Raw genomic sequence first — 14,383 nt, 5'->3', positions numbered from 1 at the left:
GGCTGGGAAGGTGGCTCAGTGGTAGAGTGCTTGCCTTGCATGCCTGAGGCCCTGGGTTCGATTCCTCAGCACCACATAAGCAGAAAAAGCCAGAAGTGGCCCTGTAGCCCAAGTGGTAGAGCGCTAGCCTTGAGCTGAAGAGCTGAGGGACAGCACCCATAACTGGCAAAAAATAAATAAATAAAAATTTTAAAATAGAAACAGAAAACAGATTTTTTCAAACTACGTGTGGACTAAGTACCAATGATTGTACAGCTTTTATTTTCATTTGGCAAATTTCTTTCATGTGGTGAGTGTATGTGTGTGATATATGACGTGTTGTGCATGATATGCATTGTGTGATGTGTGTGATCTTGATGTGATTGGTATGTGGTGTATACTGCGACGTGTTGTGTGTGTTTTGTGTGATGCATTTATGTGTGAAATGTGTTGTGTGCTGTGTTAGATCTGCATAAAATGAGTATGCGGTTTGTGTATAGGTGGTTGCGTGTGATGTGTGTTACATGTGATCTGTATATGATTTGCATATGATGTGTGCAGTGTGCAGTGTGTGGTTGTGATATATGCTACATGTGATATATGTTGTGGGTGATCTGTGTGTGATGTGTAGGCGGTGTGTATATACTTGCATGTTGTGTGTGATGTGTGTGATTGTGTGTGTGTGTGTGTGTGTGTGTGTAGGAAGCCCCTACATTTGCACTTACCATCCTATCTAGAGCACGTCTATGAGATGTTTGCACATCACGGGATTTTGTGCACATTACTTCTAATCCTTGTTACTCATCTAAGAGCAGGCTGATGACCCATGTTTTATACTTTAGAGACCAGAATGGTAGCATGTCCATGTTCAGGCAGATATGTACACTGGAGCCACATAATTAGGATCCAGATCTTGTCAATCAGCTTTGGAGTAGATTCTCTTGCCACTGTCACCTGTATTTGGTGGCTCTAGCACTGGTGGCTGAGAACAAGGCTAATGGGCAGATTCACTGAGGCAGAACTGGCATTGTCAATACTGGATGGTTCATGCATCCAGACACACTGACAATATATGTGTTTTTTCACAACTAAGAACATTTTCAACAACTAGAATTTCTATACATAAACATAAGAATGGGCAATTATGCTAATTATAAATACATATAAGCATACGTGCTATCAAGTAAAGATCTTATATTAGTAATCCACATGAATGTACACTTCATAAAATACCTATGGAGGCTGGTGACCGCAAGGGAGTGGTGCGCTGTAAGAGATCTGCTACATTTTTAAATTTGGTTTTATACTTCTTGGAAAAATGGAAAAAGATTTGCTCCTCAGACAAGATTTTGAGACAAAATATTAACATAATTTCCTCCCCTTCTTTCCCCTTTCTTTTCCTTCCCCTTCTTCCCTCCCCTCTCTCCTCCTCTCTCCTTTTCTTTCCCCTACCCTTTCTTTCCTTCCTTATCCCTCCTCTCCTCTTCTCCTTTTCTCTTCCTTTTCTCTTTCTCTGTTGAGACAATGTCTCACTATGTAGCCCAGGCTGACCTTAAACTTGCAATCCTCCTACCTCAGCCTCCAGAGTGCTGGAAATAGAGGCATGCAATAGCACCCCCTTCACATGGTTATTAAAGGAATAATATTTCCTGTGGCTCCAACAAATGTAGACGTTTGGCCAAATGTCATCACAGCAGTTGCCTCTGAGAGTTGACCTGGGAATGGATGTGCTAAAGGAATGCTGATGGCTGACTTCTGCCATGGTGCACCGCCCTCCTTGACTAGCTATGAGAAGGTCCCCTTGACAGGTGCCATGATGAACTGCACATGGCCTGTCAAGCAATGTATGTTGCGGATGATAGCTCTGTGAAGATGAAGATTTATTTACTTTCCAAGAATCAATTTTTCATTTGTGCCCTGCAAGCTTATGAAGCTGCTTTGAGCTTGGATAACAAAACACACACAAAAAAACTTTAGGACATATGGACCTTTCTTGAACCTGAACCCTCATCGGCTCTCCAAAGGCTGAACTCTTAGTTAGGCGATCTGATTCCATTGAATGAATGACTCCATGCCTCAAGAAGATGCGTGGTCAGTAATCAAGTTTTTAAATTTTAGAAACAAAAGTTTAATGAATTAAAGATGAACTAATAAGTATACTCCCAACTTTGATTCTTGGCTTATTAACAACTCTCTTGTGATCCTTCATTTTACATAGTTTATGTAAGGGAAGTCAGAACAAAAGCATTTGTCAGTCTACTTGGTATTTGTATAATCAAGCAAATGTTCTCTCTTGTTGCTTCCTTCTAGTTCTATAGATTGTATTCTATAGATTGTAATTTCTGCCAATACAAACAGGCCCACCAAGAATAAAAGTAACCAAAGCTCTCTTTTCAACAATGCTACAGTTTTGGCTTTAATCTTTCAAGAATATTATTTGACAATCTCTATCAATTAATGTTTTCATTGGCAGTAAGACCTTATCAGGAGTTACTGGACATCTAACAGAGACAAACTGAAATATTTCAGGTCCTATTTGGGCATGAACGTGACTATGTAATATTATTTAAGAATTGCTGCCTATTAAGCTGGGCATCAGTAGCTATTAAGGAGGCTGGGGTCTGAGGATCCAGGTTGGAAGCCAGCCCAGGCAGGAAAGCCCTTGAAGCTTATTACTCCAATTAAGCACAAAAAAAAACAAAACCAAAAAACAGAAGTGGAACTGTGGCTCAAGTGGTAGTGTTAGCCTTGAGGATAAAGCTCAGGGCCAGTGGACAGGTCCTGAGTTCAAGCCCCGGGGTCAGCATGCACACACATTACTTTACACATTACTTCTTATTGATTTTGACATCTCTGGACTCAGAATCTGAATTTTTTTTTTTGGTCCGGTCGTGGGGCCTGAACTCTGGGCCTGGGTGCTGTCCCTCAGCTCTTCAGCTCAAGGCTAGCGCTCTACCACTTGAGCCACAGCGCCACTTCCAGCTTTTTTCTTTTTGCTTATGTGGCGCTGAGGAATTGAACCCAGGGCCTCATGCATGCAAGGCAAGCGCTCTACCACTGAGCCACCTTCCCAGCCCCAGAATCTGAATTTTAATCATTAGAGAGGGATCCCCTTGAGCAGAAAACCTCTAGAATAGTATCTTCAAGTGCTCTTAAAAGTTGAAGTTTTAAATCATGCTACATAGTTGATTAAGAACTATTAAACAAGCTGACATTGGAAAATGAAATTCAAGTACCCTAGGGTACCAGCAGGAAATAAGTGACATATTCAAAGAATCACTTCTAGCTAATGTAATTTGGAGACTTAACAATAGTCTCAAGGAAACCAGGACATTATAATGCAGTACCCCAAACACCCAAGGATGAAGCGCAGGAAGCTCTTACTACCTTGAGGCCTAGACAGTGAGTGTATATATGGAGCTTAACAAGAGTTAAGGTACTAGGGGAAAGAGGTAGACTGCCATGAGTTATGGCTCTCTGCCCAAAGAGGCATGGCACCCCAGCAGGGAACCCCAAACCCTGACCTGCCCTTTGCTCTGTGAACTCGTACTGGAGCTTCTTGTTGGCCAAATCCAAAACCAGGAGCTCAGTCAATGTGGTCCCTAGAAACCATTCCTCTTTAACACTCAAGGGAAGGAAGGGAAAAGTACTGAAAGCGTAGATGGAAATTAATCAAGCCAGCCTTTTACCACAATTACATAAGATTTCTGCGTCCCCTCGCCATTATTCTACTCCTCTGAAGTTTTCTTCTAGGTGTTTATTAATTTGTTCTTGCATGCCATTCTGTTGCAGAATCTGATGCCATCCTTACAACTTGGCACTTTTCATTCTTCTTTCATTATTTTTGCCAGTATTGGGGCTTGAACTCAAGACCTTGAGTTCTAGCATAGTTTTTATTTTCATTCAAGGCAGGTGCTCTACCACTTGAATCACACCTCCACTTCTGTTTTTCTTACTGGTTAATTGGAGATAAGAGTCTCACAGACTTTCTTGCCTGGGCTGGCTTCTGACCATGATCCTAAGATCTTAGTCTCTTGAGTAGCTAGGATTACAAGTGTGAGTCACTGGGGCCAGGCTTACTGTATTTTTTTTTTGCTGGTCCTGGGGCTTGAAACTCAGGGCATGGGATGCTGTCCTGAGCTTCTTTGTGTACAAGGCTAGACTACACCACTTGAGCAACAGTGCCACTTCCAGCCTTTTCTGAGTAGTTTATTGGAGGTCAGAGTCTCACCAACTTTTCTGCTTCAGATGGCTTCTAACTACAATCCTCAGATCTCAGCCTCCTGAATAGCTAGGATTTACATGTGGGAACCATCATCACCTGGCCAGCCTTAAATTTTATTTGAATGGAAACAATTGTTTTCAGGCTGGGTTTAAAGATACTTTAAATGTAGAATGATTATTTTCAATATGTGATCAATTTAAACATGTAATATCTTTCTTCTGGTTTCTTCCCATTGATATACACTTTCCATTTTCCCTGTCTTCTTACAATGATAAATTAAATGACCTCATTCAGAAATGTGTGTGTGTGTGTGTGTGTGTGTGTGTGTGTGTGTGTGGTCATGAACACTGTTTACTATTAATAGGCTTATAGGCTAATAAGTGAATGAAAACTCAGGGCTGATTTCCCAGTTTGCAGATTTATTTCTCTTTGTCTCATAGATGGTGGTGTGGTTTGTACAAGTTGAGTGATTCTGTTCCTCATTTTATTTTTTGCTCTCCCCAGATTCGAAGCCAGAGCAAAGCCTCTGGATCGGGACTGTGTGAGGGGGATGAAGTTGTGTCTATCAATGGCAACCCTTGCACAGACCTCACCTACCCTGAAGTCATCAAGCTCATGGAGAGCATAGTGGACTCCCTGCAGATGCTGGTGAAAAGGTACAGCCCTGGGCTGGAAGCGGTCTGTTCTCTTGAAGCTAGGTAGGAACAGCGAGAGCTCCTATTACATCTATGTAATGTCATTTATGACAGACTTGGTAAGGCGCTTTGTAGAAGATCAGGAAACTTAAACAGAACTGCCACAGCATTTGAAACATGGCCACTTCTGTCCAACCGAGCTTGCTGATGGAGAGTTAAAGTGCTTTTGTTCCAAGTGCTTCCTGAGACTGTTCAGAAGATGGATAATTCCTTCTAACATTAAGATTTTCTGACAGCTCAGGTTATTCAGTTATAGCTTCCAGATTTGCAGATGAATTAAAAATGTTGTGTTACATTATTGGCCTGTACTATTTTCACAAAGGATACCTAGGAGATGGGACAAACAAAACAAAATAAAAATATTAATGATAAATGGGCAATTTTTAAAAGTTTAAAAATCTCAGATTTTTGCTTTCCAGGACCTCCAAGGGAATCAGTACTTGAGAACAGATAAAAACATATTTTTAAAAATCTTTACTCCAGGACAATATAATCAATATTTGAGCTATCAAAAACAAATCATAGTGCTGGTAGGCTGAGATCTGAGGATGGTAGTTTGAAGTCAGCCTGAGCAGGAAAGACTGTGAGACTCTTATCTCCAATCTCCTGAAAAGTGGAAATGGAGCTGTTGCTCAAAGTGGTAGAGCGCTAGCCTTGAACAAAAAAGCTCAAGGGCAGCCAGGTGCCAGTAGCTCATGCTTGTAATCCAAGCTATTCAGGAGGCTGAGATCTGAGGATCATGGTTCAAAGCCAGCCCAGGCAGGAAAAGTCTGTGAGACTCTTCTCTCCAATAAACCACCAGAAAACCGGAAGTGGCACTGTTGCTCAAGTGGTAGAGCGCTCACCTTGAGCTGAAGAGCTGAGGGACAGCGACCAGGCCAAGAGTTCAAGCCCCACGACCGACTCCCCCCCACCACCACCAAAGAAAAGCTCAAGGACAGAACCTAGGCCTTGAGTTCAAACCCCACAATAGACAAAAAAAAAAAAGTAAATCTCAGGCCAGGCACTGGTGTCTCATATGTGTGGGTGAGAAAGGCCATGAGACTCTTTTTATCTCCAATTAACCATCAAAAGCTGAAAGTAGAGTGTAGCTCAAGTAGCAGAGCACCAGCCTTGAGTGAAAAGCTAAGGGACAGTACCCAGGCCCTGAGTTCAAGCTCTAGTACTAGCATGCACACATGTGCATATGCGCGCGTGCGCGCGCGCGCACACACACACACACACAGCTAGTGGCTCATGCTGTTCAGGAGGCTGAGATCTGAGGCTTAAGATTCAAAGCCAGCCTTGGCAGACTAATCCATGAGACTCTTAACTCCAGTTAATCAGCAAAAAACCAGAAGTGGATCTGTGGCTCAAATGTTGTAGAACACCAGCCTTGGGTGGAAAAAAACAAATGAGAGTGTAAGGCCCCAAATTCAAGCCCCTACACAGGTATTAACACACATGGAAAAGCAAATCACTTGTGCATTCAATCTCTCCAAATACTGCTACGATTTAAAAATACAAAGGAGAACTGTAAAAGGTAAAAGTAAGGACACAAGGTTGAGGGCAATCATAAAAAATGACAGCGTCCACACTTTTACACTGTACAAATCCAGGATACTCCATCCATACTGATCTTGCAACTTAGGCCTAGTAGGGATCTCTCTCTCTCTCTCTCTCTCTCTCTCTCTCTCTCTCTCTCTCTCTCCCTTTCCCTCTCTCCCTAGCCTCTGGGGTTTAAGTCTCTGCAGAAATATTGCATAGAGAATTAAACCTAAGCTAGTCACTCAGTAGGATCCCATTTCTACATAAACATGAACTTACAAAGGCTCAAATCTTGTGACAAGAAGAAAAATTTAGCATCTTCTTAGAACCCCACATCTAAACATTTATTCACCAAATGCTTGGGCTCTTGCTTATTTATAAAGCTGCCATTTGCTCTTTGAAGGAACCCAGTGAGGAATGTTGGCAAGTAACAGTTCTACAGAATCACAGCCATCATCCCCTATAAATCTGTGAAGTATTCAAAGATCACCGTGTTTGAGAAGTTTCAGTCATCTCCAAAACAGGGAAAACAATCTTTTCTATTTTATTCCCTCTGTTTTTTTTTAATGTCTTAATGAGGCCAATTTCTCCAGAACACAGTTGTTGTCCAGGACATCATCTTCTAGTTCTTGTTTTGATTATGATGGCTATCTCTGAGGAAATAAAAATAATGATTAAAAAAAATCCCTGGTGGTTTAAAAGTTGAGTTCCAGGTATCTATTTACTTTCTAGAACAAATAAGCTAGTTCTCTACTACATTGAGTAACTAGAAACATGGTCATTATCATCATTATCCTGGGTATTTTTGATTTTTTAAGAAATAAATCATTAATTAACGGGATTCAATATGAACTCTTCCATTAAAATCATCCCGAAGGCCAGCACCAGCCTCATCCTCACCACCTATACCCTGGAGATCTGAATGTGGCTCCCTACAATTATGTTTTCTCTCCCTTCCATCCCTGCTGGCTCTCACTAGAGGACAAGTGTTTGACTCTTTCTGGATTAGTGCCCAAAGATAGCTGAGGAAGACTATTTTTAAACACCCCCCCTTTCATTCAAAGTCTCTTATCTTAAACTTTATTGAAATGATAAGACATAAAAGTAGTGGTCATAAAACTATGTTGTAGAAACGGTGTGTTCTTGTAGAGACTACAGTGAAGTGAGTGGTTAAAGATTTAATATCATCTCTCTCTCATCTATGTGGGGCTTTTATGCTTCTTATTCATGTATATACATTTTAATTCAGTTGTGAAGAGAGCTTAATGCATGTGATTCTGGGGCTTAAACTCAGGGTCTGGGTACTGTCCCTGAGTACTTTTGCTCAAGACTATTGCTCTACTACTTGAAGCACAGCTCCACTTCCAGCTTTTTTTGGTGGTTAATTGGAGATAAGTCTCATGGACTTTGCTGCCCAGGCTGGCTTTGAACCCAGATCCTCATATCTCAGCCTTTGAGTAGCTAGGATTACAGGTGTGAGCCACTGGTGCTCAACAAGAGATCTTAGCTTTTATTTCGCGCATTTGGCTGCATTCTAGTATATACCATGGGAATGAATTTAAATTACTCCCTTGGCTTGATTATTGCTGTCTTACGTGATTCTAAGTGATTTGATCTATTTTCCTCTCAAGGTCTTTTTAGATTAAAACTCTCTGATATTTGCTTCCCTCAGATTCTGTTTGACAGAGTGTATTAATTGTTTCCTACGTAAAGATGGTCCAACCTGCTATCAAAAACTCTTTGATGCAATGTTTTAAAAATATCATATTACCAGGAAGCATTTCAGAGTATCTTTATAGAGAAAAGATGTGTTTTGTTTGACTATTAATTTTTGTTTTGTTTTGCCAAATGGAGCCCAAAGCAAACTTTAAGGAGTAAACATTTTGAACCTTGGTCAGAAATTGTACTTCCACATGAATTGTAGGGTAAATTTCATTGAGTAGGAAGAAACAGAATTCCTTTCTTGGGTGAGTGATTCCTGCCTTGGTTTGGGGGAACAAGCAGCTATGACTGCTTTTAAAAAAATAAACCAAGAGCCAGTGGCTCACCTGTAATCCTAACTACTCAGTAGGCTGAGATCTAGGGATCAAGGTTCCAAACCAACCCAGGCAGGAAATCCAGGAGACTCTTATCTCCAATCAATCACCAAAAATGCTGAAAGCAGAGCTGTGGCTTAAGTGGTAGAGCACCAGGTGTAAGCAAAATAAACCCCAGGGACAGTACTCAGGACCTGAGTTCAAACCCCAGGACTGGTGTGCGTGTGTGTGCACACACACACACATCCAAGTGTGAAAATGAGAGTGTCTCCTATAGCTGTTTCAGTAACTGCTGCTTCTCTTCTAGAAGCATTTAGATCTTTAGAGAGAAGTTGTTTAACTCTTAAACTGACATTGCTTCTCACAAACCCAAACTAGCAAAAGCTACTGTGTATGATTGAGTCTAAATGAAAAAGGATTGTGGTGATCTGGGCTCCAAAGGGGAGAGATAAAGGAATAGTTTGCCTTCAGAGATCCGAATAGGAGAATGCTGGAGAAGTCTCATTCCAGTAAAAGGGAAGAGGTCTCAGTTATAAATACTCCATGACTTAATGGCTGAGTGCAGCGTGGAAAGCATTTCTCTTTACACAGAGTGCTAGGCTAGGGTCCACTTGTTACCACACACATGCCTAGTGGAGCTTTAAAAAAACAAACCTAGCTTCTATTTCATTTCTTTCAAGAAGGCAGAGCCTGAAAAAGGATTACTTGAATTATCTGTAATTTAATCTTGGTTTGAAGCTGTTGGGTTTGTTTGGGTGACTTGAAAAATGTCTAGACCACAATTTATTCCATAAATGTTTTGTCACCTTGTAGCAAACACAATGAAGTGGCAATATCCAAATCACTTTAAAAAAAAAAAAAGGACATTTAACTGCACCCTGAGCTTATTTAAAAAAAAAAAAAAGTGACCTTAGGATAGAATTAGGCTTCAAATATTTTGTAAATATTTCTGTGTGCTTTAACGAATAGTTTATTGGAAAGCTTGTGTGTGTGTGTGTGTGTGTGTGTGTGTGTGTGTGTGTGTGTGTGATGGCACTGGGGCTTGAACTCAGGGCCTGAGTACTGTCCCTTAGCTTTTTCTGCTCAAGGGTGGCACTTTACCAACTTGAGCCACAGCTCCACTCCTGGCTTTGTTTGGTGGTTAATTGGAGGTAAGAGTCTCACAGACTTTCCTGCCTAGGTTGGCTTTGAACCACGATCCTCAGATCCCAGCCTCCTGAGTAGCTAGGATTAAAGGTGTGAGCCACCAGCACCTGGCTATTTGAAAGGGTTTAATCACAAGAACCCATTTTCAAGTTATGTTGTACTACAGTGGACACAGAGGGAACATATTGATTGTATCATGTATTAAATATCAAAATGGCAGGAAACTCTCTGGCAGGTAGGACTCACTTTGGTTTCACTGTCTGGAATTGTTCTTCTGTCTGCAGACCATCTAGTGGAATAAGCGAAGCTTTGGTCTCCGAAACTCAGAATGAACCCCAGGAACAGCTCCCACATGGGGACTGTGTGGAAAGGACGACCCTACAGATTCGCCCAGCCATCCAGACCCAGCATGGGGAGGTCTTCACCACCTCAGTCCAGGGTGGGGCTCCCCTAGCTGAAGACCAGAGAAGTGCTTCCAATTGTATCAGAGACATAGAAAAAGAAACAGATCTGAGCCACCAAAGGGATCCCCGGGAAGGCTATTTGGCTGAAGAAACCATCTTGAGGGAGAAGGTAGGAGCAGGCCCTGTGGTGGAGCTACAGCTGTCACTCTCTGAGGTGAGACACAAGGGCAGTCAGGGCCCTGGAGTGGCTGTCCAGGGAGCTGAAAATTTAAAATCTCCTGACCCAGACTCTAGCTTCTACCATGAGGAGGACTTGCACATCAATTCAGTGATTGCTCATGAGAGAGCAGACCCTTCTCTGAGGTCCAGCAAGATCATCCAGATTTCCAGTGGCAGAGAATTGACAGTGATCCAGGGAGAGGAAGCTGAAGACGATCTGGGACTGGCCCGTGTGGAAGTGATCTTCGACTGCTCTGACAGACAGAAGGCAGAAGGGCGCAGGCTGCAGGCAGGAAAGGGGTGTGTGGTTTCCCCAGTGGAAGGAGGGCAGTCAGAAGCACCTCCTTCTCTGGTCTCCTTTGCCGTCTCATCAGAAGGCACAGAGCAGGGAGAAGACCCACGCTCCGACAGAGATCATAGCAGACCACACAAGCACAGAGCTCGGCACGCAAGTAAGTCCTGTCCTGGGTGGGTGCCTAGCTACCAGGGCTATTGGTCATTTAAGACATTTTACGGACGCTTTGTCTGCATGAATTGTGTTTGCTTGTATCTTTTCTCCTTATGTCTTTATTAACTTTTTAAGCAATGAATTAATGCAAAAATAACCAATATGAAATTATGGAGAATATACTAGTTTGTGAATGGAACAGTGGATTGAAACATCCTAGTAGATTTACTTTTTTTTTATGAATTTTTTGTTCTCCCTGAAGGCTCAAGAAAACAATATGGTCAGTGGGCCTTTTTGATTGTTTTCAGAATGCTCAACCATTTCCTGTTAAAATAGCCTGACAGAGTTTTATCCCAAGTCATGTGGATTCTGACTTTAAATGGCAAAAACAGTTCATCCTGCTACTTGAAAGAGTATTTTAGAGGCAGACTCCACCACTGATATTAAAAGCAGACCTTCGTTTTGAACAAAACCCCCTTTGCAGCTTGATGATGCTTGCAGAAATGAGTTTGACAGACAGGGGCATGTGTGGTTCTGAGCAGTTACATGATCCTAACTGTTGTATAAGTCTGCACCAGACTGCAGAGTGTTTCAACTACCTTCTAGACATAGACAGCCATCTCCAGGCATTCAAATGTCTCACCCCACTCACACACACAAAAATGCCCTGGAATTTAAGACTTTTTGTGGCAGTCTGTTGTAGGCTCCTGAAGTGAGCCGAGGAACAGGATGAGGCTTGCAGTTAGCTGTCATGATTTGGGTGTTTTCTTGTATGTGCATGTATTTTTTTTCTTTTACAAATGGGGAGATTTTATTTCAGGATGTAAAGGTCCTTGAATGCATGAATGGTACACTAGCAATGAACTTGGTTATTCAAAGTAGCCAATTAAGCCTTCTAGCCCATCACAATTGCTTTCAAAGCATATTTTTAGCATAACCATCTGTAGTTTTATTGGCAAGTACCATCAATCATTCCTTATCCTTTAAGCATCCGAGGGCCATCTTCACATTTATAGCATATTAAATAAGAGTATTAAGACAGCATTCACATATTTTAAGTGTTGGCATTGAAATTAGCAACAACTGTACAACTGTGACTGTCAGTTTAATGATCAGTAGTATAACACTGGTCAAAAAGTGGTCACCTTCAGTAAAGTGAGCACATTTTTAGTATTTCCTCTGCACAGAATCTGATCACCAGGAAATACCTGTAGCTTTGTGTTAAAATTATCTTCCCTGATACTATTCTGAAAAATTTAAACTTTAATAAAAATGTCCTTTGTGGCCACAAAATGCTTGATTTTCCTGAGTTTCCATTGAACTATCTTGAAGAGTTAACATTTGTGGATCATACTTATTAAAATGTGCTTATAATTTTACTAACATGGATATTTATAGTACTAAAATGTGACTATAATTGACTGATGCTACAAATTAACTGACCACTATTTATTTTTTACCATATTAGTAAAAGAAATGTGTAATTTTTATTACTGTATAATGATAAAGCTAATGTTTCAAACAACCTAATTACTGCCTCAGTTTCTACACCAGTTGAAAGGACCACAGGTCATATGAATTTTAAATTTTCTCAAGATTTATACTAATTCTTACTGCCATTGAAATAACATTGTATTCTCAAAATAGCAAAATATTTATAAATTCTAGACAAATTTGTAGCTAGTGTTCATTATACAGATTCACGAAGTCTAGCATTTTGGAGTATAATTAGTAATTCAGTATCTTGGGTTAACTCGGTGTTCTGCTTTAACATTAGTTCAGTAGCTCTGGAAGAAATATTTTAGATTGTTGCCAAATTGAAATAAAAGAAGAAAAATCCTAAGTAGCTAAATTTATTACACTAAAATATTTAAACATTTTAATTTTTCCCCTTGAGGCATATCCTCTCTTTGTGTGTGTGTGTGTGTGTGTTGTGTACTGGTACTGGGAACTGAATTCAGGGTCTCACTTGGCTTTTTCACTCACAGCTGGCACTCTGCCACTTGAGCCATAGCTCCACATACTCCCCTCATTTTTAAGATGCTTAAAAGTCATGAAATACTGATTTTTTTTTTGTCAGTTGTGGGGCCTGAACTCTGGGCCTGGGTGCTGTCCCTCAGCTCTTCAGCTCAAGGCTAGTGTTCTACTGCTTGAGCCAAAGCGCCACTTCTGGATTTTTCTGCTTATGTGGTGCTGAGGAATCAAATCCAGGGCCTCATGCATGCAAGGCAAGTGCTCTACCACTGAGCCACCTTCCCAGCCTGACATTATTCTTTTTAAATACAGAAGTTCAAAATACATCTTGATTTTTTTCAGAAAATACAATGTTCTTAAATTATGTTCTTATCCACTCAACTTGTATCCTATTAACTGGCATTTTGTAGTTTAATTTTTATCACTGAAGTATAAAAGGTCACAGAAAAACAAATGTAATACATTCTAATCAGCACCTAGAATGGAAGGTATTCACAAGAATAAGTGGAAAAAGTGTTATTATATATTGTTTATTGTAATAGAAATAGAGATTCGAAAAGAAATAGGGCAGGGGGGTTTAAGTGCTTAGTGGTTTTGTGTTCAGCATGGGCAAAGACAGAGATTCAATACCCAGTACTAAAAGAAACAAGAAGGGAGAAAGAGGGAGAGGCAGAAAGGAAGGAAGGAAGGAAGGAAGGAAGGAAGGAAGGAAGGAAGGAAGGAAGGAAGGAAGGAAGGAAGGCGGGAGGGAGGGAGGGAGGGAGAAAAGGAAGGAAGGAAGGGAAGAAGAAGGAAGGGATGAAGGAAGGAATAAAGGAAGGAAGGAAGGACGGGAGGGAGGGAGGGAGGGAGGAAGCAAGGAAGGAAGTGAGGAAGGAAGAAAGGAAGGAAGTGAGGAAGGAAGGAAGGAAGGAAGGAAGGAAGGAAGGAAACAAGGGGAGGAGGGAGGAAAGGAAGGGAACTAAAATTATATTCCTTCAAAATCCAGTGCTCAATTATAAGCACTTTTTCACATATGCTTTTTCAAAGCCAAGGGGCATGAACTGTGGGACTGCTATGGAGTCTTCCTTGAATGTGTCCGCTCAATTTGATTTCTGTGCTTCCCCTAGGACTCCGGAGGAGTGAAAGCCTGTCCGAGAAGCAGGTGAAGGAAGCAAAGTCTAAATGCAAAAGCATCGCCCTCCTTCTGACGGATGCCCCCAACCCCAACTCCAAGGGGGTGTTGATGTTTAAGAAGCGCCGGCGGAGGGCCAGGAAATACACGCTGGTCAGCTACGGCACGGGAGAGCTGGGGAGGGAGGAAGAGGAGGAGGAGGAGGAGGGCGACAGGGAGGACGCCTGCGAGGTGGCATTCCTGGGCACCAGCGAATCCGAGGTGGATGAGGAGCTGCTGTCGGAGGCTGAGGACGACGGGCCCCAGGTGGTGACCTTCGACTGGGATTCGGGCCTGGTGGACATCGAGAAGAAGCTGCCCCGAGGGGACAAGATGGAGCTGTTACCCGACAGCACGGGCAAGGGGGCCCTCATGTTCGCCAAGCGCCGGGAGCGGATGGATCAGATCACCGCGCAGAAGGAGGAGGAGGAGGGCGCGGGGCCCGGGCCGGGCCGGGAGGCGAACGCCGCCGCCGTGCAGGTGGACGGGCTGAGAACCGTGGCGTCCTACCAGAGGCAGGACGAGGCCTCGGTGCGGGTGCGCGGCGCGGTGAGCACCAGCTACGTGCAGCTGGGCC

The 14,383-nt window shown here is 42.2% G+C and overlaps 1 protein-coding gene across 1 annotated transcript in view; it reads left to right on the top strand.

The window, feature by feature from the left end:
* Synpo2 (synaptopodin 2) overlaps positions 1 to 14,383 on the top strand; it is a 140,845-nt gene that overhangs the window by 96,177 nt on the left and 30,285 nt on the right. The window contains exons 2-4 of the mRNA XM_013023732.1: positions 4,709 to 4,860; positions 9,893 to 10,683; positions 13,763 to 14,380. Of these exons, the coding sequence (XP_012879186.1) occupies positions 4,709 to 4,860; positions 9,893 to 10,683; positions 13,763 to 14,380 (1,561 nt within the window). The remainder of the gene's footprint in view (positions 1 to 4,708; positions 4,861 to 9,892; positions 10,684 to 13,762; positions 14,381 to 14,383) is intronic.

Source organism: Dipodomys ordii, unplaced genomic scaffold (genome assembly GCF_000151885.1).
Source record: "Dipodomys ordii isolate 6190 unplaced genomic scaffold, Dord_2.0 Scaffold70, whole genome shotgun sequence".
Taxonomy (NCBI): Eukaryota; Metazoa; Chordata; class Mammalia; order Rodentia; family Heteromyidae; genus Dipodomys; species Dipodomys ordii.
This window is presented reverse-complemented; position numbering and strand designations above follow the sequence as displayed.